Source organism: Rhinolophus hipposideros (genome assembly GCF_964194185.1).
Source record: "Rhinolophus hipposideros genome assembly, chromosome: 16".
NCBI classification, from domain to species: domain Eukaryota; kingdom Metazoa; phylum Chordata; class Mammalia; order Chiroptera; family Rhinolophidae; genus Rhinolophus; species Rhinolophus hipposideros.
Genome location: NC_138062.1, coordinates 31,904,213 through 31,929,757, shown reverse-complemented (window position 1 = coordinate 31,929,757; position 25,545 = coordinate 31,904,213). Strand labels below are relative to the sequence as shown.

Sequence of the window (25,545 nt, the reverse complement as noted above, 5' to 3'; positions counted from 1 at the left end):
GGTATACCAGGTCCTTGAGGGAACAGAGGAAACGAGAAGAATGAGCACAGACCCATCCCGCTGGCCTGTCAATACCTCAGTTATTTCCCTTCCCCAACTGACAGTTGGGACTAGCTCTTCCCAAAAGTATTTGAAGTTTGACTTCCAATGTGATTCAGAAGGATCAGAAGCTACCTCAAGTAAGCTCTTAAACACCCGGTAAAAATTGCAGGAAAAATCTGTGAAACTCATCATAGCACTTATGTAATGTTTAACAAGGGTTACCAAAGCCACAAATTTGTAATCACTTTATTCTTAACATTTCAGTTAGAACACATTCATAAACTCAACGGAATTGACATTCTACCCACTCCCCAACTGAGTTGAATAATTTCATTTCCACACCGCTTTCCCCCATCTCCACCATGGCCCTACCTGCAATTCCATCCTCGCCCAGGACGCCAGCCGAGTTGTGCTAAAATGAGGTAACCAAATGAATGGTGGAGCATGTTCACACTTGGCTTAAGAAGTCTGTTAGAAACCAAAACAATTTTATGATTGATATTGGGATCAATATCAATACTTTTGACCTCAAATTACCCCACTGATCATTACCTCACCACCTCAGCTACTCTGCAGAAAAATTAAAATATTCCACTGTAAATAGAAATCAAGTTGACTACGCCAGGAATGCTACACATTTCGTTAATTAAATTGTGGGGTTGCCACATTTAGCAAATATAAAGGATGCCCAATTTGATTTGAATTTCAGAGAAATATGTCCCATGCTATATTTGGGACATAATTATACTAAAATAATAGTTTATCTAAAATCCAAGTTTAAGTGGGTTTTAGCCTGCATCTTCCCTGGCAGTTTCGGTAGAGAAACATTTAAAAACTAAACAATCTTCCAAAGAACTTAGGAGTGGGCATAAGACCTTTGCACAAGTCAGTGATAGTAAAAATGACATCGCTTTGTGGCTGGGAGGGAGCGCAAGTGGTCACCCAAACCACACAGAAGCTCAGCAAGTCCCACAGGTCATGACTGAGCCAGAAGAGAAGCTTCCGGGATGTCCACCTCAGACCAAGGCTCTGTCCACCAGAGCCTTTGTCCTGCGTGAACGTCAGCAGAACTAAGATTTCAACGCACAAATTTTTAACAACCTGCCTTAGAATCTCAACCCCACTTTTGATGCTCAAACTACTTACTGAGTCTGGCTCAAAGCTGCACATGGCAAGTCACTTTAGTTTGTCCAAAACTGAGGCTCCAACGAACCAATGAGCTGAAGCTTCCATGGACCCAAACCAAGGCAACTACGTCAGACGGTGGCGGTCCCAGGAGGAAAATCGGGTTGGGTATGTGACTAGCAATGCAAGTGCAACACTGCTGGAAACACATCAGTCACGTTCAATAAACTGCTGTCCATAAAGGACTGCAGCAAAAGAGCAGACCGTATATTATATACATTGAAAGTATTAAGGGCTTCTAGAAAGCACTTGAATGCCCTATGTCAATGATTCTTAGCCTGTGGGGCGTTTTCAGAGCCATGGCCCCCCTCGTCCAAGCTGAGACTTCAGTGCCTCCCTGGGGGCCAGAGTCCTGACAAAGCTCCACTGAGTGGGTAGGGAGGAAGGCAAACCATGGCGCGAAGAACCAGGCTGAGTACCACTCGGCTTTCAAGCCCATCACCTGAAAACAGCTTTTCCCTTTCTTGAGACTTCAGTGTATAAACTGGTAATTAAAAAAGAAACACAGAATTAAAAACCCTGAATGCAGCTAAGAGAATTAGCCAAATGGAGGGAAGGCTACAAGCTGGAGCCACGGGTGAGGTGATGCTGCCACTTGCTCATTTTCCAACAGGCAGTCATGCAAGGGCCAGACAGCTGTGTCCCTTCTTGGTGCCGCTCTGACTGGCTTCGTAGTGGCAGCAGGTGGCCATCCGTCTCTCAAGCACTGACTCCATGTCTGAGTTACCCGCCATGTCCACCCAGGCTTTCAAGTGACCTGCTCTTGACAAATGCAGAGGAATTCAATTCATTATTAGAAAGCTCTTCTCAAAAACATCTGACTTGACTGGAGACCAATCTTCTACAACGGGGCCAAGACAAGCCTGCTGTTTTCTTTCTGAAAGCTACTCTCTTTAAAGGAGGAAATAATAACCAGAACACCCGGGAGCTAATTCCTGGCCTTCACGTGCAGAAGACAGCTGCATTCCTAGGAAACATGGGGAAATTACTTAGAGCTATAAACATTCACAGCTACTACATTCAAGTCAATTGAAGAAAACAAAACAAGAAGAGAGAAACAGGAACCAAACAGAAAATTCATTTTTCTACTAGGCCAGGTATTCAAAGGTTGCTTCAAAGTAAATACATTTAATTGTAATTCTAGCCAGGAGTCACACTGAGCTTTCGCTGCCCGTGTGCAGCCATCTCCCACCTGCAGCTCGAGGGTGCTGTGTCATCGGCCACCAAGCACAGAGGTGAGCGCAGCCTACAGATACCAGGTAACAAGGGGGAGGCAGCCTCTCCTCTTCTTCTCAGCTGCATGTTAGTTTCTCAAGGTCCAAGCCCACAGAGTTCTTTTGGGATTAAAGCAGGAGGGCGAGAAAAGGGGGAACAGCCGATGTCCATCCTTGAAAAAAAGGTCAGTCTGTGTCACGATGAACTTCGGCTCCCAGACCAATTCCGAATCAGTGTTCTCCAGTCTGAACGTAGTCTTCTGTGACCTGGGACAGTGTGCTCAGGTACTGCCAGCTCAGGGCAGCCAAGAGCATGACAAAGGACAGGTAAATGGGGGAGTAGTGGCTTCGGGAGATCAGCTGACAGCTGGGAAGATTCTGCGTCCTGATCGTGGAGATGATCTGCCTTGTTTTACTAGAAGATGAGTCTGAGTTGGGAATTCTATGATAAATCTGTTAAAGAAATGAAAATATAGTAAGTGCTACTTATTGAATCCTAGGAACTTATAAACATCTTCTGTGCCGACTTCTTACAACAACCTTAAACAGGTAGGGATTTTATGCCCATTTCAGCAATGAGGAAACTGAGAACATGGAAGTATAAGAGCCCCACGTCACTCCACTAATAAGGCAGGACGTCGGCCTCAAGCCTGTGGAACCCCAATGATTGTCCTATGGAGCCAGCAGGAGGCCTGAGTACATGCCGCACGGGGAGCTACTGGTCTTCACTGATCTGTCCCCACGCCTCCCAGAGCCAGGCGCACAGCAGGCGCTTGGTAATGTCTGCAGTTTTTAGGCTGAAGCCGAGTAACATGGAGAAGGGGAAACAGTATTGGAAAGACTGGCAGACACAGCTTAGGAAAACAAGACTGAATCTGCAGGAAGGGTCACAGGCTAGACGAAGAAAGGCAGGAGCTGAAGCAGGACACCTGAGAGTCATCCTCAAGTCCTCCCTGCCCGTCCACATCGCTTGTCCCCTCCACAAACCTCCGAAATATTTGCTGAACCCAGTGCTCTACGTGCCTCCAATTACTGCTCCTGGTTAGGCACTCAGGGACTCTCATCTGAGCTACACCAGCCTCCATGCTGCTCCAGCCTCTATGCCTGACTCCTAAAATCCACGGATCCTGTTCCCCGCTGTCACCAACGAGATCTAAACCCTCTGCCTAACAACTTCAGTGGCCCCCATTACCGGCTGAGTACGGTCTGAGCTCTTAGCGTGGGGCACAAGGTCACCATGACCTGGGCCCACTGTACCCTCCCCTTCACACTCTAGTAACAACTGCCTGCATTATTTCACGTGTGCTGTTGCACGCTCTGTTCCTTCCTTTGCTCACACCATTCCCTCCACTGGATCACTCTTCCCACCTTCCTTCACCTGGTTAACGCTCATCTATCGCCCAAGTCTCAACCTAGGTATTATGTCTTGTAGAAAACCTACCTTGAACACCGGGATTGGGTCAACTGCCCTCCTGCACATACCTCTACCTTATCTCTTACATTGAAATCTCTACTTGTATTTGTCTCCCTAACTAGACTGCAAGCTCAAAGGTACCTTGGCTTAGTCATCTTATCTCTAGCCTCGCACTGCCTGGCACACAGCAGACCCTCCAGAAATATTTACTGACTCAAACTGACAAACTAGTTAGGAAGTGACAATGCTCTGAGCTGAGATGAAGGCAAAATGAGTGAAGAGGACAGAGCAGGCATTTAAAAAAATAATTGTTTTTCAAAATTTTCATTATGTAATGGGTATTTTTTCCATAAACGTATTCTTGCCACCTTCCTTCCTCCCCCCTAAAAAGCGCAGCTGCAATTTCATATAACACAGAAAGAATATACCTACAGGAATACACTTATGTTATCTAATATCTAGTAATTATGCTACAAAGGACAACTATAGAGAGAAAACAGAGACGGTGATGAAACTACAATTTCTTGAAAGAAATTTTAGATGATGGAATTATACTTGTAAAAACAAGCAACACGAAACTAAAAGTCAAAACTCCCTTACACTATTCCACCTCAGCCACAGGCTGCTGTAGTTACTTTTATACCTCCTCTCACTATGCCCTTATAATCCTATATATATAAAATGTCTGATATGCTCCCAAAATCCTCATCAGACAGGATACTTTAAACAAAATAACTGGTGCCCTAAATCAGAAGCCAGCAAACTTTTCCCTAAAGGACCGAACAATACCTTCAATTTTGTGGGTCACCCTCTGCTGCAGTCCCCACTCTGCCACAGCTGCACAAGCAGCCAGACAACAGGCGAACCAATGGGTGTGGCTACGTTCTAATAGTTACTGACAAAAACAAGGGTCATCCAGCGTGGTTGGCCCACTTCGCCCTCAACCCAACTGTGAATCACAACTAGCATTTAATTCCAATAGTTAAAGAAAACACCAAAAAAATCCGAAATTTTAATACAGGAGCAGATCTGCCTACAGCATTTTTAAAAATGGTTTTCTAAAATTAGTGGCCAGAATAAAACTACAAAACTGAAATATTCCCTGAACTACATACTACAGAAAATGTTTCCAATTCATATAAAATGGAGAAACAGTGCCTAAAACGGCCTTACAGTCGTCCCTCAATATCTGCAGGGGGTTGCTTCCAGGACTCCCCAAGATACCAAAATCCAAGGGCACTCAAGTCCCTTCTATAAAATGGCACACCATTTGCATATAACCTACGCACATCCTCCTAGACACTTTAAATAGTTTCTAGGATTCTTATATCTAATATAATGTAAATGCTATGTAAATAGTTGTTATACTGTATTATTTAGAGAATAATGACAAGAAAAAAAAAGCCTGGACATCTTCAGTACAGACATATCCCTCGTAGGCCTAACTACACAGTACATGTCAGCAATAACATAACTTTCCCCTTCCCCAATATTTTCAGTCTGTGGTTGGTAAAATCTACAGCTGTGGACACTGAGGATAGGGAGGGCCGATTGTATTCAGTTTGGAAAGGGTAATTCAACCCCTTAGAATCGTGATGAACAGCATAGGCGCTGAAGTTAGCCAGACCTGGGCCCAAATTATGGTTCCAGCCATGGGATTAGGGCCTCTATTTCCTTGACATTAACAGTACCCACCTATTTGGTTGATATGCAGGCACATGATAAGCCCCAAATGCTGCCTATTTGGTGAACCGGACTGTCCCCGAGTCTCATCGGCAGCCATTGTTTGGTCAATGGCTGAACACTTTCATCCAGTCGCTACAAGAATTTTAGGATTTTAAAAAAACTTGTTCTTCTCTTATACCTTCTATGGTATGAAGTTTAGGGAACTTTTCAGTTTTGCAGTTTTATTCTGGTCACTAATTTTAGAAAACCATTTTTAAAAATGCTGTAGGCAGTGCTGCTACTATATTAAAATTTCGGATCTTTTTGGTGTTTTCCTTCGCCATTGGAATTAAATCCTAGTTGTGATTCACAGTGGGATTTAGACCAGGGGTGGGCCAGCCTGGTATAAACGGGATCCAAAACTTGTCAGATAAAAAACCAGGGAAGAAATATAAGGAGAATGTGCAATATGCAATAGAAATCAGAGGAAATAATTGTTTTGTAGAATTCTGTTTAGATGAAACCACTGTTACAAATCACATCCCTGTACAGGCATAACCAGGGGACTGGAAGGGTGCAGGAAACTATTAACAGTGGTGATCTCTGGGGAGACAGGAGTGAAAAGGGTCTTTTTATGTTTTCCTATACTTCTGTAATATTTCAATCTTAAAAAAGAACATACCTACGGATAGTGAAATCTCCACTCCCTAGATGGCAGTAGCCACCACCACCCCTCAGTTGTGACAATCAAACATGTCTCCAGACATTGCCAAATGTCCCCTGGGGGGAGAGGGGAAGCAAAATCACCTCCGTTTAAGGACCATGCCTATGGATCGATTAAGAGAGTTCTAGCCTCTTAAAAAACAGGTTCTTTTGAACTTAGTCATATTTTACTAGAACCAGCATGTTTTATTTTATAGGATGGTTTTGGCATTTAAAAGGGGATTTGCATTAGAAAATTTAGAAATAATTGCAACTTGATGGTTTCCCTTTGCCAAAAATCCCTAACGTGGTTTCTCAGTTGAGGCCCATGATATAATGAAAAGTGCTGGATGGGGTCCAGGAATCACTCAGTCAGACAGCACATTAGCATACACAGAACCTGAGCTTCACATTCCTCACCTGTAAACAAGAAGCGTGGCCTCTAACATCATCTCCCAGCACAAAAAATAGGATTCTACTTAGGATCTCCATCCTAAAACCTTGCTTCATTCATCTCCTCTCGTCATGGTCTTTTTAAGTCTGAACAATCAGCTTCCTTTATGCACCCTGTGTGCACCCTTTTTCCTAATAAAGGCTACCGACTCCTGTCTCTATGCCATAACAGTGTGTTAAGATCATCTAATATCCAAATATGAAATGTTTAAATAAATGACATTATTTAAATCATACAAATAGCTACAAATTATCCAGGTAGTTAAATAAAAACCTACCTCTTCCATATACTGGTATATTATAGCCTTGACAGCTGGCATGTTGGTGGCATTCATCATCAGGGTTACTGCTTGCCCTTTTCGAATCTTCACTACCCCTTTGAACACTTGCTGATTATTGTAACAGGCAGCCAAAGTAGCAATGGCCATTACCTACAGATAAGGAAAGAAACGCTAATTCATTTCATTTCATGAAAAAACAGTAAGAAATGGTGCTGTAAGCAATTATCATCGTGAAAAGGTAAGAAAGCCTTCTGTAGAATAAGAAAGAGCTGCCAAAGAGCTAAGATGTAACTAACCAAGAAAAAATACCCCTGAAGAAAGCATGTCTAGACTTTTACATTTCCCATACCTCCCTTTCTCAAAACACAGAATAATCAAGTGGTCTTTGCAGTCTTAAATGATTTGATAGTTTAGCCATGCAAGTTCTTTTTTATTTGGATAAAAAAAAAAAAAAACCAAACCAAAGCAACATTTTTCATGTTAGAGCAATGAGTTATTAGATCTGAAAAATATATCTCAAAAAATAATATCTGACAAGAATTTTTTATTTTTTTCTATGTTCCTTACAATAAACATAATCATTACACATAAAAAAAATAGCATGGTGGTGGGGGACAGACAAAAGGGAAGGTACTTTCCCATGTTCAAAGGTAAATAATTTCTAGGATAAACGAAAACCTAAGTCAGGCATACAGATCTTAGTTCCAACAATCATTCAAGATTGGTCATTAGATTTCTTTGTATAAATACCCAGAAGTAGAATTCCTGGGTCATATGGTAGTACTGTTTCCCTGAAAATAAGATCTAGCTGGACAATCAGCTCTAATGCATCTTTTGGAGCAAAAATTAATATAAGACCCGGTCTTACATTTATAATATTTTATATTTTATTATATATTATATTATACATTATATTTTATTATATATTACATTATATTGTATTATACCCGGTCTTATGTTATAGTAAAATAAGACCGGGTCTTATATTAATTTTTGCTCCAAAAGACGCATTACAGCTGATTGTTCAGCTAGGCCTTACTTTCAGGAAAACACAGTATATCTATTTTTAATTTTTTGAGGAACCTCCATACTATTTTTCATCGTGGCTGCACCAATTTGCTATCCCACCAACAATACACGACATCATATCCTTACCAACACTTGTTGTTTGTTGATTTATTGATGATAGACTTTCTGACAGGTGTAATAGCTCATTGTGGTTTTAATTTGCATTTCCCTGATGATTAGTGACATTGAGCATCTTTTCGTGTGTCTGTTGACAATGTGTATGTCCTCTTTGGAGAAATACCTATTCAGGTCCTCTGCCCATTTTTAATTGGATTGTTTGTCTTTTTGGTGTTAAGTTATATAAGTTCCTTGTAAGTTTTCAATAGTCACCCTTTGTTGGCTTGCCAGTTATAAAAACAGTCACGGAGATATAAAGTGCAGCACAGGGAATATAGTCAATAATATTGTGGTTACTGTATGGTGTCAGATGCATGCTAGACTTATCAGGATAATCACTTCATAAGTATATAAACACCTAATCACTATGTTGTACACCTGAAATTAATAAAATTTCAACTGTAATTGAAAAAAAATTTTTAATTAAAAAAAAGATCGGTCATTAGAACAAGATTAAACCAAATTTCCAAATCAGTTAAATCCTATGACTTTCTTCACTTAATTGAGTTAAAAACTGAAATAACTGGTAAAGGCATTTAAAATACATAAGCTCCTACAATATCAAAGGTCTAAGTCCACAGGATCAGGTTCTGTTAGCCTGAGTCTATGAAAAGGACAGTAAATACTAAGTGCCCAATTAAGACTTTTTAATGATTAACAGTTTCACTTATGTTTTACTCAGCACTCCCCATAAATCTATGCCAACGCCCTAGATTTAACTGTGAGGATAAGAATTTAAGTAGTTTAGAATACTTCATGGGAAAAAAAGGTTCTGGAAGGTTCTGGAAAGAAGTAGACTTAACCTTGAGGCTTAGCGCAGTGTGGTGGTTCTGAGTCCAAGAGAAGGTATTGTGAAATGCTCCCTGCCCCGAGCAAAAGAAAATAAACTAGAGCCATCTTTTTAAGGAACCATATTCCTGAATACAACACATCAAAATACTGGATGCATTCTACCCACCTCCATCACCACCACCACACCACCTCCTTTAGCCTCTGCCTCCCACATACAACAATACTAGCCGCATTACATACCTGTGGAATAGCGCAGAAGTTAAATATACTTTGGTTTCTAAGTCTGGAAAGATAGGTGATGACATCTGGGATGTGGTGTAGTGTGTTGGTTATAAGTTCATTCAGACACTGCACAGCCAAATCAATATTCTCTGGCTTAGCAAAATCACCCAACTTCTTGACATACTTGCTCCAAACCTAGACAGGTAAGATTAAAAAACAAATCAAGATGTACACAGGGGAAGAATGTACAAGCAATATGAAAGGATCTTTGTGAATAAGAACTATGATACATACGATACACAGTAAAGGCTTTCTTAGCTGCTGACTCACTTATCACCAAGATCAATTCTGTTTTAAGCTCCACCCAATGGCTAGTTAGGAGCTACTACTAGAGTCTAGGTCTAACCATAACCTAAGAATCTGTTAGGCATTTGGGCAAGTGTCCCTTCGAGACAATTAGTGCAGTTATGTCCTAAGCAATATTTTGATCATCTCATACTAAACAGGCCTCCTGTTATTCAGAAGGCATTAGTCTACTCCTGAAAAAATAACCTGATATATACAAAATCAGCTACAATAGTACCACAAGCTAAACATTCTCGATTGCCAAGCCTCAAAATAATTAATGATGAACATCACATTCCCAATTCTGACAAGAATGCTGCTAAATAAGCCTATCTGGGGAAAATGAGCTGGGTCTATACTTTACGAACATTACTTCCTTGGATATTAGTCACTTGAAAGTGAAATAACATCCTCAACTCCAACAGCGGGATTCATTTGATAATTTTTAATATTAATAATATTGTTCAGAGGATTCTCCGAAGCTAGCAAATAGCTTACTTTTATTCTTGGGTAATTCTTAAACTTCCTGTAGAATGACACTACTGTTCCTTTATACGCTCCGTAAAATAAATGACTAGGACTAAAAGGACTAGGAAATTCTATGGAAAGTCAAATTTGTTATCCATTCTTAACTTGCACCTAAACCCAAGGAGATTGATGGGATTAGACTATTCTGCAGAACTTGGAGAAAACAGTTACCGGACCCCCTCTGTATCCATCCATGAGCTTTAACAATTACTGACATTTAGCCAGTCTTGTTCCATCTATATGTCCCCGCACTCCAGCCCAGAGTTATTTTAAATCAAATCCCTGATATATCAACATATCCACGAAGTATTTCATTATGGATTTCTAAAAGACTAGGAACCTTCTTGTACACATCTTATCACATCTAATAATTAACAATAAACACTGAATACAAAATATGTAGCTAGTGTTCAAAGATCCCATTGTCTAAATTTATTTTCTACTTGGTTTGTTCAAGTAAAGATCTAAACAAGATCCATATGTTGCATTGGGTTGATGTCACTTAGGTCACACTTAGGTCTATTCTGCTCAATTTTTATTTTATTCCTCAATGTGGGGCTCAATCCTGGAAGAGAATCCTGGCTGGTCATTGTCATTTCAAAGGGGCTAGTCCACTCCAGCTTCTCCAGGCTTTGCCACGGCCCCACTACTGGAGAAGGAACACCTCTCATTTCACCTGCTCTTCTCAAAGGGGCCCACCCTGCTGTCCACCACTACCACCATTTTCACAAAATTCAAAATTCCAGCTAATAAGTACAGAGAGGATGATAGAATTAGGATAGCACCATTTGGCATCTCCATTGATAATGGATCTAGACGGTGACCGCCAAGAAAAAGAACCCATAATTTACAAGGAAAAGAAAATTAGCATCAAAATTTTCAACAGCCAGTCTTTAAAACCGAGGAAAGTATAGTAACACATATAAGATACTCATAAATGTGAGCTAAAAACTTTATATCCAGGAAAACTGACCTTCAAATATAAAGGACACAGACAACTACTACCAAAATGTATAAACACAAGTAATTATTATTTTGATGGGTCTTTCCTGTCCACCAGAGCACAAGCTTCAGAAAACCAAAATAACTCGAGTCGTCAGCATAAAGACGGGTGGTGAGCATGAAACTAAGACTAAGGTGGAAAGGAGATAAGGTGGAAAGGTGGAGGTGTTTCTCCGTCCTGGCTGCATAAGAGTCACCCAGGAAGCTTGAAAAACTATGGTGTCTGAGCTCAGGCTAGTTTTAATGTGAATTTTTATTATTAAGAGTAAGACTGACCACCTTTTCAAATGTTTAAGGATTATTAGCATGTTTCTTTCTGTGAGCTATCTCTTCTTTTCTCTTTGTCCCTTTTTTCTATAGGTCATTTGGTCTTTAACTTTTTGCAATTTCTTAAAAATATTAGGAATGTTAACTCTTTACCTGTGGTATAATTTGCAAATATTTTCCCCACTTTGCCATCTGCCATTTTTCACTTTAAAAGCACTTGGTTTTAGGAAACCATTTTATGAAAAGCAAAAGGTAAATGCTGGAATAAGATGAGCAAAAATAGTCATAAGATTTCCTAGCTTTCCTTCTGAATAAAAATCAGTGTCAAAGCCTTTTCTTTCCCTAATTGTCAAAGATCAACTCTTGTTTCTTAAAGCGAACATCTGTAAGTTTTTACCTATCTAGCATCCTTTCCCTCTTCTTTCCCTAGAACACTTCTTCCCTGGAATCCATTCCATGTGATAATCCAGGTCTGGACACTGGCTATAGTAATTGATTAAGGGATGGGCACAGGAACCAAGCCACACCAACCAGGCCTTCCTAAGGACTTTTTTGTTAAGCTAGCAGGTTGTGAGTCATGGGTTGTTAGAGCCACCACATGGAGAACGCCTGTCGAGAGAGAGATAAAGGGGACCGAGCTTGATTACATAGCCTGAATCCCTAGATTCAGCCAGTCTACCTACATGAAGCAAACTAAATCTTAACCTACTTCATACATTCTTTTACATTGCTTAAGATAGTTTAATTTGGGTTTCTGTCACTTGCAATTAAAAGGGTTTAATGGTTTGTTTTCAGAAAGTATTTAAAATTATTTTCCCCAAAATCTGCTGAATTTGTTACCTCTTGAGGCCAAAATTCTCTTCCTTCTTGCTGGTCTTCCAGATAATCACGAATGATGTTTGTTTTCTGCAGAAAGAGGCCCATAGAGTTGGCACACACTGTGTCTTCGCCAACTAAGGGGTCTTCTAACTCTGAGGCTGAGAACAGACGAGAAAGGCCAATTCCCACCAGCCCAGCAACGTAGTGGCAGTACTGTAAAAGAAGAAAGTTCTTTAAGAATAAAATTTTTACTAAAACGGAAATGCTAGAGCTCATCAGCTATAAAAAATACAGGTTCCAAACAAAATGTACAAGATCTCATTTTGATTAAAAAACACAAATACAACACAAATACACACTACTCCATACATGGTAAGGAGTAAAAAACATCCAAGAAGGATGTGCACAAAAGATTTAACAAAAGTGATCTCTGGTGCGATGTTTTTATTTTTTACTTGTATTTTCTATATTTCTACAATGCACATGCATAGCTTCTGGAATAGAAGATTATAAAAATAAATTAGTAAACTTTCTGATATCCAAAAGTGACTGCGAAGGCAGTGAGGGAATAAAATCCCCAGTGAGGGAATTTACATGCTTGAAATGTCTTTGCTTGTATTGGGATGAGTGTCACAAATGCCATTCTTAGGGAAAAGCGGCAAGCCCCCTCCCTCTCTTGCATTTTGATACTTAATTTAGTCCACACAGTCAATTAGGTCACTGTCGAAATAAGCACTCTCTCCCAGCCCCCTAACTCCTGCCCTGGTCGATACCCTTCACCGCCACTGGTCAGGAACAAACTCTGGCCAAACAAAAGCCACTGTAATTTTATTTGCCACATCCTCTGCTCTCCTAGCACTTTCCAGCTACTGTACCTCCTGAGGAGACAGCGTCACCCACATTGGGTCTCCCACAGCTCATCCCCACATAGACTCATTTATAACCACCATATGAACTGGGGGCTGGGAAGTGTCAAGACACTTAGAACACCTCATATTGTCTTATTTCTGTAAAGAGGTGATGGGAAAGGAAGAACCAGGGTATTAGAGAGTGCTTGTGCTCCCCATAATATACCTACAATCCAAAATTAATACCTGTGGGTTTTCATGAACCACTTGTGTCTAAGGAAACAGCCATGTAACAGTTCAAAAGTAATCTGTGTTAAGATGGAACTGGAAATGACTCAGATACTAAGATATGTATACAGACACACTCAGTAATGGAAAAGAAGAAAATAACAAAACCCACATTTTTAAGATATGAAAACTTGTATCTCTAATTACATGAAGTAATCTAGCAATTTACTTAAAATTTCACAGCAAATCAGAGACATTTTTGTAAGCTTAATGTCTGTACCTCTGGGACGAGTTATATCTACTTTGGCCTAACTTAATGGTAAACTCTCTAGGGCCTGAATTATTTCAAGTATTAAACTAAGCCCTTATTAAGTATTTATGATGAGACATTCAATTCAAGCTAACCAGATGGGTTGTAAAACCAGAAATCCTGGAACTGGTAGACAACTTTTTCCTCATTCTGAACTTCACCATGAGTACTGCTAGCTGTGTCTTATGCACCACACACGACTTTACCGAGACACGAACCTTGTCCCACTCCTGTTGAGATGTCACGTGCTTATTCAAAAACTCCGCCATCCCAAATCCCATTTTCCGGCAAATGTCAACAATCACTGTTTGGTATTTTACAGCCAGTTTTCTAAACTCGAAGGAGATCTGAAATAGACATCACAAAAATATATATATATGAAATATGTATTTATACTGGGAACTAACATGGTTCCTATAGATCATAAAGCAAAGTAACAGAACTCGTTAATTAAGACTCCCCATGATTCATCTATAAGCCCAACATCCAAGCTCTACTAGTTTTCTATATATTGAATAATAAATCCAGCAGATTTTATAAATATTACAATAGAAGGGACTAAAATGCTAGTTTCTAGACTCAAAAGAAGATTCAAAGTCTCACTACATACTCATCTTTCCAATATATAATAAACAAAATGCTTCAACATAAAACTGAGCATAAGTGTAAGAATGTTAGGGAGAACGCCTCATTTCAGATAAACACAGTAATGGTGAAAATTGATTAGTGCAACTTCTCGAGCACTTCCTAAGTAACAAGCATTGTCTAGGCACTGGGGATAGATAGCCTGAAACCAGCAGAAACTCCTGCCCCTGTAGTTTCTAGTCTAGTGAGAGGATCAGCTAACCATATTCTATCATTAGTTCCCAAATTTATATCACAAAGCTATATAGTGTCTCCCCCACTATACGGCTATACTTTTTAACTCCTTAAACAACTCTATTTAGCTCATTCGGAGGAATGCTACCCAACAGTTTTTTCATAGCCCAAGCTCTACTGTAGAAAAGTACTACTGATGTTTTTAAAATTCATTCCTACTGAACAAACATCTTGTTTAAGTTCAAATTCATGTTTAAAGGTTATTAAAATACAATATAAAAACAGCATAAAACTGCATAAATAAAATGCTATATTACTAGACCCAACACACAATACTGAAAACAGTGAATAGACTTTGTTAAGCATCACAAGTGTGAGAAATACTTGGTCTGTGTTTACAGAAAGGTCAGAAAAACTTCCTCAGGAAGCACCTACATTTAAAGATCTGAAAGAAAACCAGCTGGGTACTACACATGCAAGGGATTCAGAGCCTAAGATACTTGAGGATTACTGTGATGAACCCCCCAAAATCCACAAAAACCAAGCTAGTGACTCCAGAACAACAGCTGTTCCAAGGCAAAGCCAAATGGTAACTCCTATTGTGGACTGAAACAAATGAGCAACTCTATCAAAGGTTATTTGAATCCCTGAATCTCCCTGGGGTTCTTTCAACAGATCCTTGGCTAGGTCAGTTCTATTTATAAGAGAGGAAAGGCCAGTGAGGTGGGGGAGGAGGAGCAGCTCAGACTCAGAAAACAAACACTCCAAAATAAACACTTCTCTGCTGAATCTGAACCATCCCCTTCAACAACTCTTTGGTACTTATTATATGATTATATAATTCAAAAAATGAAAACAAAAATATCTAGGAAAGAGTGGCGATGAGCTCTGTGTTTTCCCAGAAACCTGAGAGAGGGAGAGAGCATTGCTGACTCTCTCCACACTTGGCGCCCAATTTCACAGACTCTAGGAATAAACAACAAGCTCTGCCTAAAGAAATGAGCCAGGAGGGCCTTTTCTTGTCCTTCCAGGTGATTCCAAGGGCATGAAGGAAGGGTAGCTGGGAGAGTATAATGGAGAAAGGTGTGAGCTCTAATTCCTCACCTAATTATTTTTCAGATTCTTTTTCTTTCTTCTGCTTTTGTACTGTATCAACGCCACCTGATTATTCTTCATAGACTTTTTTGGTTTGTATTTTATTTTTGGCGTTGACACTGAAGACATGCTATCTGTAATTTGAAATAGGCCTTGCTCCAAAGGAGTCTTTCTCAAACATTCTTATGTAATGGGTAGATTTCTCCCCTCTCCACTCAGAAATATAGATTTGTTTCAATAGCAAGAGCCACGTAAGGGCTGTTCTTCCAAAAATTCTGGCAACTGTGTACAAAAGATGGGCTTCTTTGGGCTATCAGGGAACATGAGGCTTTGCGAAAGCAAAACTTTATTATGAGATCTGAAAGAATCACTTGTGTTATAAAACATGCAAATTCCAGAACAGCAAGACCTGGTCACATGTATCTCATAAACTTGTGGGATTTTCTAAAGCTCAAGATTTTAATTAAAACCCACTTTACTCCAACAGTATAGACTAAATAACTAATATTTCCAGAATACTTAGTATATAACAGGCACTATTCTAAATATTTTATACATATGAATGTATTCAGTCCTCACAGCTCTAACTTTCCAAATGAGGAAACTAAGGCACAAAGCAGCTAAGGAAGTTGTCCAGGATCACACAGGTGTAAGCAGCAGAGGATCACCCGCTTCTCCGTCTTTACCCCAGCTGCTGAGAGCCTGCTCCTACACCAGCCACTCTCCATTGTGAGCAACATGTCCACGCTACCAGGCTTAGGGTACCCAAGAAGCCAGCGTGCTACATACTTAGACTGTATTATATAGCCAGTAGGTTGTGTGAGCTAGCCTGAGAATCCATCTTTTACGACACTGGAACTTGAATGCATCTTTCCACAGGAATAAACATTGAACTTCCAAACATATTCATAATAATAGTAGCTAACATTCTAAGACCTGTACCTATATGAACTCTTGCTCCTCACAACACTACTATGAAGTAGGTACTAGTATTATCTCTATTCTATAGATGAAAAAAAAAAAATGAGACACAGACAGGCTACGTAACCAAGCATCCGTTAGTCAGTAAGTGGGAGTTGGGATTCCAACCCATGCAGTCTAGCCTCAGTCTGAACCATCACATTATACTATGCAGCCCTCAGATTGCTTATTTTACCATTCTCTATAGGTAAAATAACCTATCACCGGTTATAGCTTAGAACCGGCTCGCTGACATTATATCAACTATAAGCACAGCCATATGCAGAAGAGATCTGTAGTTTCACTACCGTTGGGAAGTCTTCTAGCACTTGCCGATCCTTCTCCTTGCTCTCCATGAACCGCCAGTCGGGTTCATAAAGGTAAGAGTGAAAGTTGTGTAACAGTGGGACCTTTTTCTCTACACTGATAGTCATGTCATCTTCCAGAGTGTCCAGAGCTCGAAGAACCAGATAAAATATGCATACTGCATGGCTGTGAAAAAAGGAAGAACTATTAATATATTAGAACAAACTTCCAAAGGTATTTATTTTAAAATAGCATCTTGTTTATGCCAGGCCATTTTCTAAACCCTTCTATACCCTGCAGAACTATGAAAGAACATCCAAGCCTTTCATACTTCAGACATCTTAGTTTTCCTTTTTTAGAAGGGAGCAATGGACTTCTGTAGTTTATTCATAAAAAAAATGAAATAAAAAAAACTTATCAGCTGGATGTCACTACTACTCCCAGAATACGTTACATTTAACTAATATAGAACAACTGTACACAGGCCGACAGACCAAATGTTTACATGGAAATAATTCTGCAGATAAAAACTAAAGTCAAAAGACACAACTTCTCAGTATGAATACTATCACACATAAAGGCAATTGGTCTAAATTCATGGATATATGTAATCTACACCGAGGCAATTTAAGAAGAATAAACCCAGTACACCAGAAATGCAAAGGAGTATACAGAAAGCCAAGAAAAATACATGACCGGCCCAGAGACAGGTTCAGCTGCCAGAACTAAAAAAAAGTTAATAAACACCACCCCCATCCCTTCCCTAGATGGCGAGTTGCCTAGAAGGGCAGTCTATAAAGTAAACACATGGGCACTTCCACAGGGGACATTTCCTTCACTCAAGAGGAGCATATTCTGCTTAAGCCACCACAGCACGGAGACTGCAAGGCGAGGGGCTATGCCAAAAAGTAGCTTCGAAGGACTCAAAGCCCCCTGGAAAAGCTTTCCTCCCCTACATCAAAAGTACCTGCCTCCAACACTCACCGCATTTCCTCATCCAGCGCCTGGATAACTGCTGCGAAACTGCGACTGGTCTGATGCAGATACTTGTAGCAAGTTTTCAAGCTACTGCTGAGCGAGTCCTGCGGGCAGATAAGACACACGGAGGTGGGAGACGTGGAGCAGCTCGAGTGGGACTGGGGCAGGCGGCCGGCGGCCGGCGGGCTCCGCAGCCTGCTGCAGACGCCCTCGGAGCCCCGCAGCCAGTCCTTGCAGGGCCAGGCAGCAGGAGGCAAGGGGCAGCAGCGCGGGGGGATGCCGGTGCCCGCGCACCTGGGCGCAGCGGCCGGGCTGAGCACCAAGGTCCGCTTAAAAAGGGACATGGCCTTGATGCCGCAGGCAGCTGCGGCCATGAGAATCGCAGGGCCAGCGCAGATTTTCCTTCATAGACCCGAGCCGAGCTGGGAGGCGCCCACCGAGGGGTGGGGCGGACTCTCCTTCCCTTCCTATAGGCTTGGGACTGGAGGAGCAAGGAGCAGGCAGTCCGCCCGATCCGCCCAGCCCACACGGGAGGCCCGAGCCCCGCCGAGTTGGTCCCGCCTTCACGGTTGGCCCCACCCTGCGTCCCCTGGGTTACAAACCCTTTGCCCCCCAGCTCCTTCCTCTCCATCTCCTCCTTCTCCTCAGAACCCACAGGCTGCTAACGGAACCGTCCACTTTGGGGAAGCCTGTTTTTCCTCCCTGGGACAGCATCTCTCCTTGACCAAACTTTGTTCAGACTCCCTTGAATTCTCCATTTTTGCACTTCTATCTTTGCCTTGCCCAATTTTAGCAAAAATCCTGAGTTTAGCCAGACTCTCAAACCTGGATATCTGATCACACTCACTATCTGACCGGGTTTCTCTCACCCCCCACCATCCCAAGAATCCCGTTAAGTCTTTGAGCCAGAACGCCCTTGCCCCAGATTTCCTCTTAGAAAATTTTCCCTCCATCCACCCCTCCACTCTGCTCCTTGGCTATAAACCTCCCTTTCCCTTGTATTCGGAATTGAACACAGTTCTATACTGAGGTCTCTTTCCCCTACTGCAATAGCTTTTCTTAACACAATCTGTTTTTACCGCTTTAACTACTACTGTCCAGTTCTGTCTTTTCTTTAACACCTGTGAAGCCTCTACTATCCTCTGGAAAGCTAGCTATTCCTTTTAAGATTTCTAATCTTTCTCATCGTCTTTCCCTTTCAAATCAGTGAGCTGTAAAGAGCAGCTTCCTGAGGTTTACTCTTTACCCTACGGCAAACTGAGAACTATTTTTCCAGGAAAAAAAGCTTTACGATGTGCAAAAATATCAGAAAGAACTATGTATGTGTTTATAGACACATATTTCAGAGCAGTTATAGGTTCACAGGAAACTGATTGAAAAGTACAGAGTTCCCATATATACCCCCAGTCTCTCCTACTCTTTTAAAAAGAGAAATGGGAAATATCTGAAATATCTCTAACAGGGGAATGGTTAAAAAAAAACACATATGGCATATCCACTGGTCGGAAATCCCATAGTCACTTTGGAATGTTAACAGTGAACCGTGGACCCTGGTGGCATCTAGGTGAACTATATTCTTTTTATTTGTGTGTATTTCCTAAATTTCATGGCTTGGATGCATGTTATTTAGTCACTTTTGACTAATAAGGCTTTTAAAAAATAATAATCATGAGAATTTTATTGCCATGCTCAATTCAAAATTGTTAGTAAATATTAATATATACTGAGCACCATATATTAAAAGTCATTTATTAGTGTCTGGCATATAAAAATACTCAGTGAAGGTCTAATAAATATATTCACAGAGCATTTACAAAGCATTCACCAGCTCCTTTCCACTCAAAACGTGGAGAATCAAGACTTCACAGTAAAATAAAAGAAACAGAGTGAGAGCTATGTACTGAGCCCCATGCCAGCTCTTGACATAAACTACAGTTCCCTTATGCATTGCCAAATGCTTTAATCCTCAGCTACAACTAATGGTTTGGGGCCTGCTATCTAACCATCAGTTTCAATAAACACAATGGTGCAGTCACCCTGGCTCTGAAGGGCAGCACTCTTAAGGAGCAGGACCCCTCCTTACCAACACACCTCCTTCCACTCCTGAAGGGGACTGAAGTCAGCAAATCACTTCCCTGTCTCCTTCCCCCATCATTCCTTTTCCTATCACCTGCTTGTGTCAGTACCTCACCCTGTAACAATAAATTTCCTCAAATTACCAAGATACAGGAAGACATAACCATTAAGCACACTATGGAAAACACTAACACTCACTATTAAGCACACTCACTAACAACATCCACTGCTTGATTCCCACAAGCTGGGGCGATGGGGAAGCCGTGTTACAGTGGCCTGTCCCCAGAGCCTCCAGATGTTTTCCATCCCTGAGATTAACTACACTCCCAAGAGCGCTCAAGTGAGAGCAAACAGGGATGCGGGGCATTTAGAGGCAGAGTGTGCAGTGCCTACAAGTACAAGACTGAACTCCCATGACTGGGGCTCCAGTTTCAAGCTGAAAGACACTTCCACAAGTGAACAGCTACCAAGCCTCCCCCCAGCCTTCCATTTAGACTTTAAGTAACACAGCTTCCCTCAGAATGGGAAATAAAACCCACAAACTTGAGAGCTGAATTTATGTAACAACAGGATAATAACTACCATTTATTGGGCAACCATTGCATGCCGCGAACAATACAAACATTAGAGCAAGTTCTCACTTAACCTGCTGTACCTTTTAAATCCTTACAAAACCCTTTAAGGAAGGTATTACAGACCTATAATCCTCGTGAAATCTTCCCGGCCAGAGGGGTATAGCAGAAGTCTGAATTTTTTGTGTTTTAGAAAGCAGGCCATAAAACGCATATACAGAAAGCAGGCCATAAAATGCACACATATACCTTGTGGAGTAGCATCCCATAATTGGTGTGAACAATTCTTCAGCAAAACATTTGAATATTTATACCAAGCAGGATCACTTTAATTCAGGACTTGTTTTTGCTGCTGAAGACCTTGAGCCAGAACTCATGAAAAAACTCTTTGTTTTCATAGCATTTTGGAGTTGAGAAATTGTGGATTATGATCTGATATCTATTTTACAGGTAAACAAACTGCTGCTCAGAGGTTAAGTTACCCAAAGTTATTCAACTAATTGAGTGAGGACTTAAGACTTGGTAGAAGTCAGAATTGCATCATTACAAAACACCTGCTTTTTCCATTATGTGTCCTCAGAGTGATGTCACGACTTGCAGGTGGCAGTATGTCCCTATAGTTACTGATATGCTCCTAAAAATTCAGTATAAATCAAATTTACCAAACCCTGAATTTCTACAACCAAATCCTTCTCTGATCGAAATAATCAGCCGTCAATATCTGCTAAGTGTACATTTTCTCCCAGTGTCTTTGTTACTTAAGAGGAAAACTAAGATAATGTTAAGGGAAGGAAAATGGTTTTTCCTATGTTTCCTCTAATTAAACGTACACTCAACTATCTTTTTAAAATGGCTCATGGGGGTTAAAAAGGACTCAGAAAAACTGCAACTAACAAACCAAATAATACTGTAAAGTATTGTTCATCCAATCTTAGAGCTAGAAGAGTTGGAATAGCCTACCTCACTTTTTAAAAACTTCAAAAGATGGTAGTGTAAAGTCTTTCTCCTACCCCCTGTCTTAGCCACCCATTACCTCCTACCTTCTAGTGGTTACTAATGCCATCGTTTTGTTTCTGTTTGTTTTCCCCAATAGGCTCATTTTATACAGAGGAAAATAAGACACAGAGAAGTCAAGTCTCTGGACCCAAATCCCAATCTTATAAATTGTGTCCCCTATCTTCAGACACTCAGATCCCTTGCCGTTATTTTTCTTTGTAGTACTTATCTCTACCTGAAATATCGTATTTTTGTTTGTTTTTTCATTCTCTCTTCCACTCGAACGTGAGGTTCATAAAAGCTAGGTCCTTCACCTACCTTGTTCATTGTTCTGTCTCTAGCACCTAGAACAATATCTGGCATGAAACTGGTGGTCACATATTTGTTGGAGGAGGGAAGGGAGGTAGGTAAGGAGAGAGGGAGGAAGGAAGAAAGCTAATACACAGCAGAACTTGGAGGGAAGAAAGGAACTAGGAATCAAAAAGTGCCTGTCATGTGCCGGGAGCACAGGTGACAGAGCTGCCATCTGATCAGCTGTCTGGAACCAGTCAAAGCCTATGCTCTTTATCCCAGGTGGCCACCAAATGGAAGCATGGAGATTTTCAGACAAGCCTGGGTTGGCATGGTAACTTCTCTGTGCCTGTTTCTTCATCTTTACAAAACAAGAAAAATTATAGTAGCTTCCTCATTGAGTTCCTGGAAGGTTTACATAATAGACGCAAGGTGTTTAAAACAGTCATTGGCACATACCAATAGCTCAATAAATGTTAGCCTTTATTACGTATGACACCTTTTATCTAAACTGTAAAAGATCTAGGTTTAAAAAGTCTTTCAGCAGGTCTGCCATCGAGATGGAAGAACAGGTCCTGAACAAGTAAGTACAATTAGGGATCTGGACTGACCACAATTCTAAGTCTACAGCATGATGAGACTGCCAAAAACAAACAAAAATCAATGAATACTGGTGTCGGGGAAAGGTAAGATGGAAAAGGATTTTAGTTGTAGCTGGACATTTTATTTCTTAAGAACAACAACAAAAAGATGAAGCAAATACAGCTAAAACAATATACAGTTAATCTTGGAGAGAGACACAAAATGGTTTGGTATAGTATTTCAGCGTTTTTCTATTAGTTTGAAATATTTCATAATTAAAATGTATTTTTAAAGTTAAAGCAATCTTAACCTATGTTAATTAGAAATACGACATCCATAAGAAAGGAATTTAAAGTTCAGACCACACCGAACGTATTGTTCAATTTTGAACAGAATTTAAAGGGAGAGAGACTAGGTTGGTAAATAAATGATTTGGAAAGAGCAACAGATAAAAAATGGAAGAACACAAAACATTTGGCTTATAGATCAGTATTCTTAGAGAGAATATGAGAATTCTCTTAAAACACTTCAGATGCTGTATTACAAAACAAGGTTTAGACTCTCTGGCTCCAGAGGGAGGACAGAGTGAAAGTTCAGCTCACTATAAGGTGTCGAGACCTAAAATCCAGAACTATCTGGAGATGGAGTGGGCGGTCTCCACAGGTAGTAAATTACCTGTCACAGGATGTGTTCAGGAGACTGTACAACCTGCATTGTAAAGCAGTGATTATTCATATCTGTTTTTTGGTCACAGATCTGGTAAGTGGATACCGTTCCCCTCCCCCTAAAACATACAATATACAATAACATAAATATTTGCAAATAACTTCAGAAAAGCTCCAAGTAAGAACTCTTAGAAAGAATCTCTAATTAAACTAATATCCTTTAAACAAGGCACAATTGTTCAGGAGCAATTTGAAGCTTTAGGCATTCCTCAAAAGATTAATCCCTTATTCTAGTCAAAAGTAATTTTTCCTTTCTACGAATTGCGTCATGGCATTTACTATAATCTTGCATTTACTTACGTTTACCTTGTTTAAAAAGCTATGTTTCTTGAGGGCAGTGCATTAATTCATTCAGTTCATTAATTCACTAAAGGTACATCAAACAAGATTCCTGTCTTCAAATCACTTAAAATCCAGAATCACACACAGAATCTTAAATCGGAAAGGGATGTGGGGAACATAGAGCCAATACTCAAATAACCACAATACAAGACTATGTGTATAGAGCATTAATTATGACGCTGATGGTTATGTCAGTCCCAAAGTGGCAGTCATGTCACAGCATCCGGTGAAAGGTGTACCCAGTGAAGCCCTAACCAGGTAACTCCTTACGCAGGGTGGAATGGGACCATCTGGATGGCTGTTATAGGACTGCAGATGGGGGCACTGCACCGTCTTGAGCCTAAAATCAGCTGTCTGATGGCTCATCGCTCAGGCCTCACCTGACCCGCTGACAGCCGCACCTGCACTCGTCCCGGACAGAGCGCTTCAAGACTTGTCTCCTGAGGGTCTCACCAGCTGGGCCTGACCCCCCAGTGCTGTAGGGACCCTCACTGAACCCCGGGCTCTCTCATCCTTCTTTCGTAAGACTCTGTTTGCCTTGCCTAATCCTATTGCTTGCAAACAGGTGTGACCCCCTTGTGTGACACCACTCTCCCTCAACTATTGGAGGCTATCGTCGGGCTGGAGCCTGAGTTACCGCCAGTGGTAAACTGAGTCAGTAGGACCAGACCTATGGTTTATTTCTAATAAAGCCTGACACTGTGGAAAGACGCAAATGTGTGTGTGGGGCTGCTCCTTAGACAGTCACGGCCCACTCACAATAGGGGACTGACTTAAGGGAAAATAGTGCTAGGGAAAACGGTGGAGGGAGGTTCGCCGGTGACATGACAAGGCATCTCGTGGTGGCGCCTTCCTTAAGCTTTCTACGAACAATGCTGTAACGTGTCGTGGACCTGACCAGATGGTGAGCCCTTTGAGTGTCGTACGTGTCAGTGTCTGCCATCGTGCCTCACAAACACCACATCCTAGCAGCTACTGGAGGGTGGGGAAGAGGTAGGCGGGCGGGATTGGTACTCCTACGGAGGGCGGGCCTCTGCTTCCCTCGCTGCCCTTGCCCAGGCTGGAGGCATCCATTTAACAAAGGGGACGGGCAGGAGCCGGGCGAAATATAAACACAGAAAACCAGGACTTCAAGGAGCCAACAACGCCGGTAATCCACAGCCATGCAGAAGAACGTGGAGGAGTAAATGTGTTACAAAAGAGAGAGAGAAGCCTGTGGAGGCGATGGTCTAACCGAAAACGGTAAGTATGAGTCCGGTTGCAGTCCGGGAAAGGTATTCACGTGACAATATTGGGGTGATTCAGTTTGTTCCCCCATTCCTCGGAAAGGTCCTCCTACCTGAACGATCCATACAATCTCAGTCTTGTAAACCACGTATTACAACACAGATAAACGTCAGTGCTCACGGACTGAGCGAAATGGGAAGCCAAACCACCGGAAAACCGGCGTCTTGACGGAGCAGAAACATTCTCAGCAGCAAGACAACTCGGGGGAGGGGAGGAGGGAGTCCGAGGCGCGTGGCACCCGCTCGCCCCACCCTCGCCCCCGATTTGGGGCCCACCCGGCCAGGCCCGAAAGGCGGCTGCCGCGAGGAGCGTCACCACCCGGCCCGGGAGGCAAGGATGCTCGACCCACCTGGTCCATCTTGGGCATCACCTTATGCAGGCCCCCCATCCGGAAGCGCAGCAGGTTGTAGAACTCCTCGGGGTGCCCCAAGCACTTCACGAACTCCATTCTGTCAGCGGACGGTCAGGCCTCGGTAGTCACCTGGTGAATACCTCCGGCTGGCACCCGCCGGCACTTCAGGATGGATAAGGCAGAGGCAGCGCGGTGGGCGGGTCGGGAATGGAGGCGGGCCCAGCGCGGCGACGCCACGCCCACTTCTCGCCCAACTCCGCGGGCCTCCGGCTCTCGCGCCGCCAGCCGGGGGCTCGTGGGATGGACTGACAAGTGCTGACTGGCCAGAGCGTCTCGCACCAGGAAGACGCCGGCCAATCGGCTGCAGGATGAGTCTGGCGTGACCACATCCCAGAAGCTAATTGGGGGGTGAGAGAAAGGCAGGCGAGCGGGATTGGTAGTCCTACTGTGGGCGGGCCTTTATTTTCCACCGCCTGCCCGTCGCGGGGCCGGAGGTAGGAACGCAGCCCCTCCCCGCCCTCGCGGCCGAGGGAAGTGAAATCCGACTCCGGCCTGCGCGTCTGTGAGGGAAGCGGCGGGTCTGTAAGAGCCGAGCCGGCCAGAGTCCACCGCTACTGTCCGGCAGCCCTCCGCGCGTTCAGTCCTGCTATCTAGATTTGCGC

General features: G+C 42.0%; 1 protein-coding gene across 2 annotated transcripts; it reads right to left on the bottom strand.

Annotated features, from left to right (window-relative positions):
- Positions 1-2,285: 2,285 nt before the first annotated feature.
- FDFT1 (farnesyl-diphosphate farnesyltransferase 1) lies at positions 2,286-25,167 on the bottom strand. Of its 2 annotated transcripts, XM_081077663.1 has the most exons (8): positions 24,881-25,167; positions 17,667-17,764; positions 16,685-16,868; positions 13,721-13,849; positions 12,138-12,329; positions 9,174-9,350; positions 6,954-7,106; positions 2,286-2,894 (listed from the first exon to the last, which is right to left on the bottom strand). In XM_081077663.1, the coding sequence occupies exons 1-8, from the start codon at positions 24,977-24,979 to the stop codon at positions 2,673-2,675; spliced, it is 1,254 nt and encodes a 417-aa protein (XP_080933789.1). In that variant the 5' UTR covers positions 24,980-25,167; the 3' UTR covers positions 2,286-2,672. The 2 variants fall into 2 exon arrangements, with proteins under 2 accessions (XP_080933789.1, XP_080933788.1); XM_081077662.1 differs by lacking the exon at positions 24,881-25,167 and having other exon boundaries at positions 17,667-21,956.
- Positions 25,168-25,545: the final 378 nt, after the last annotated feature.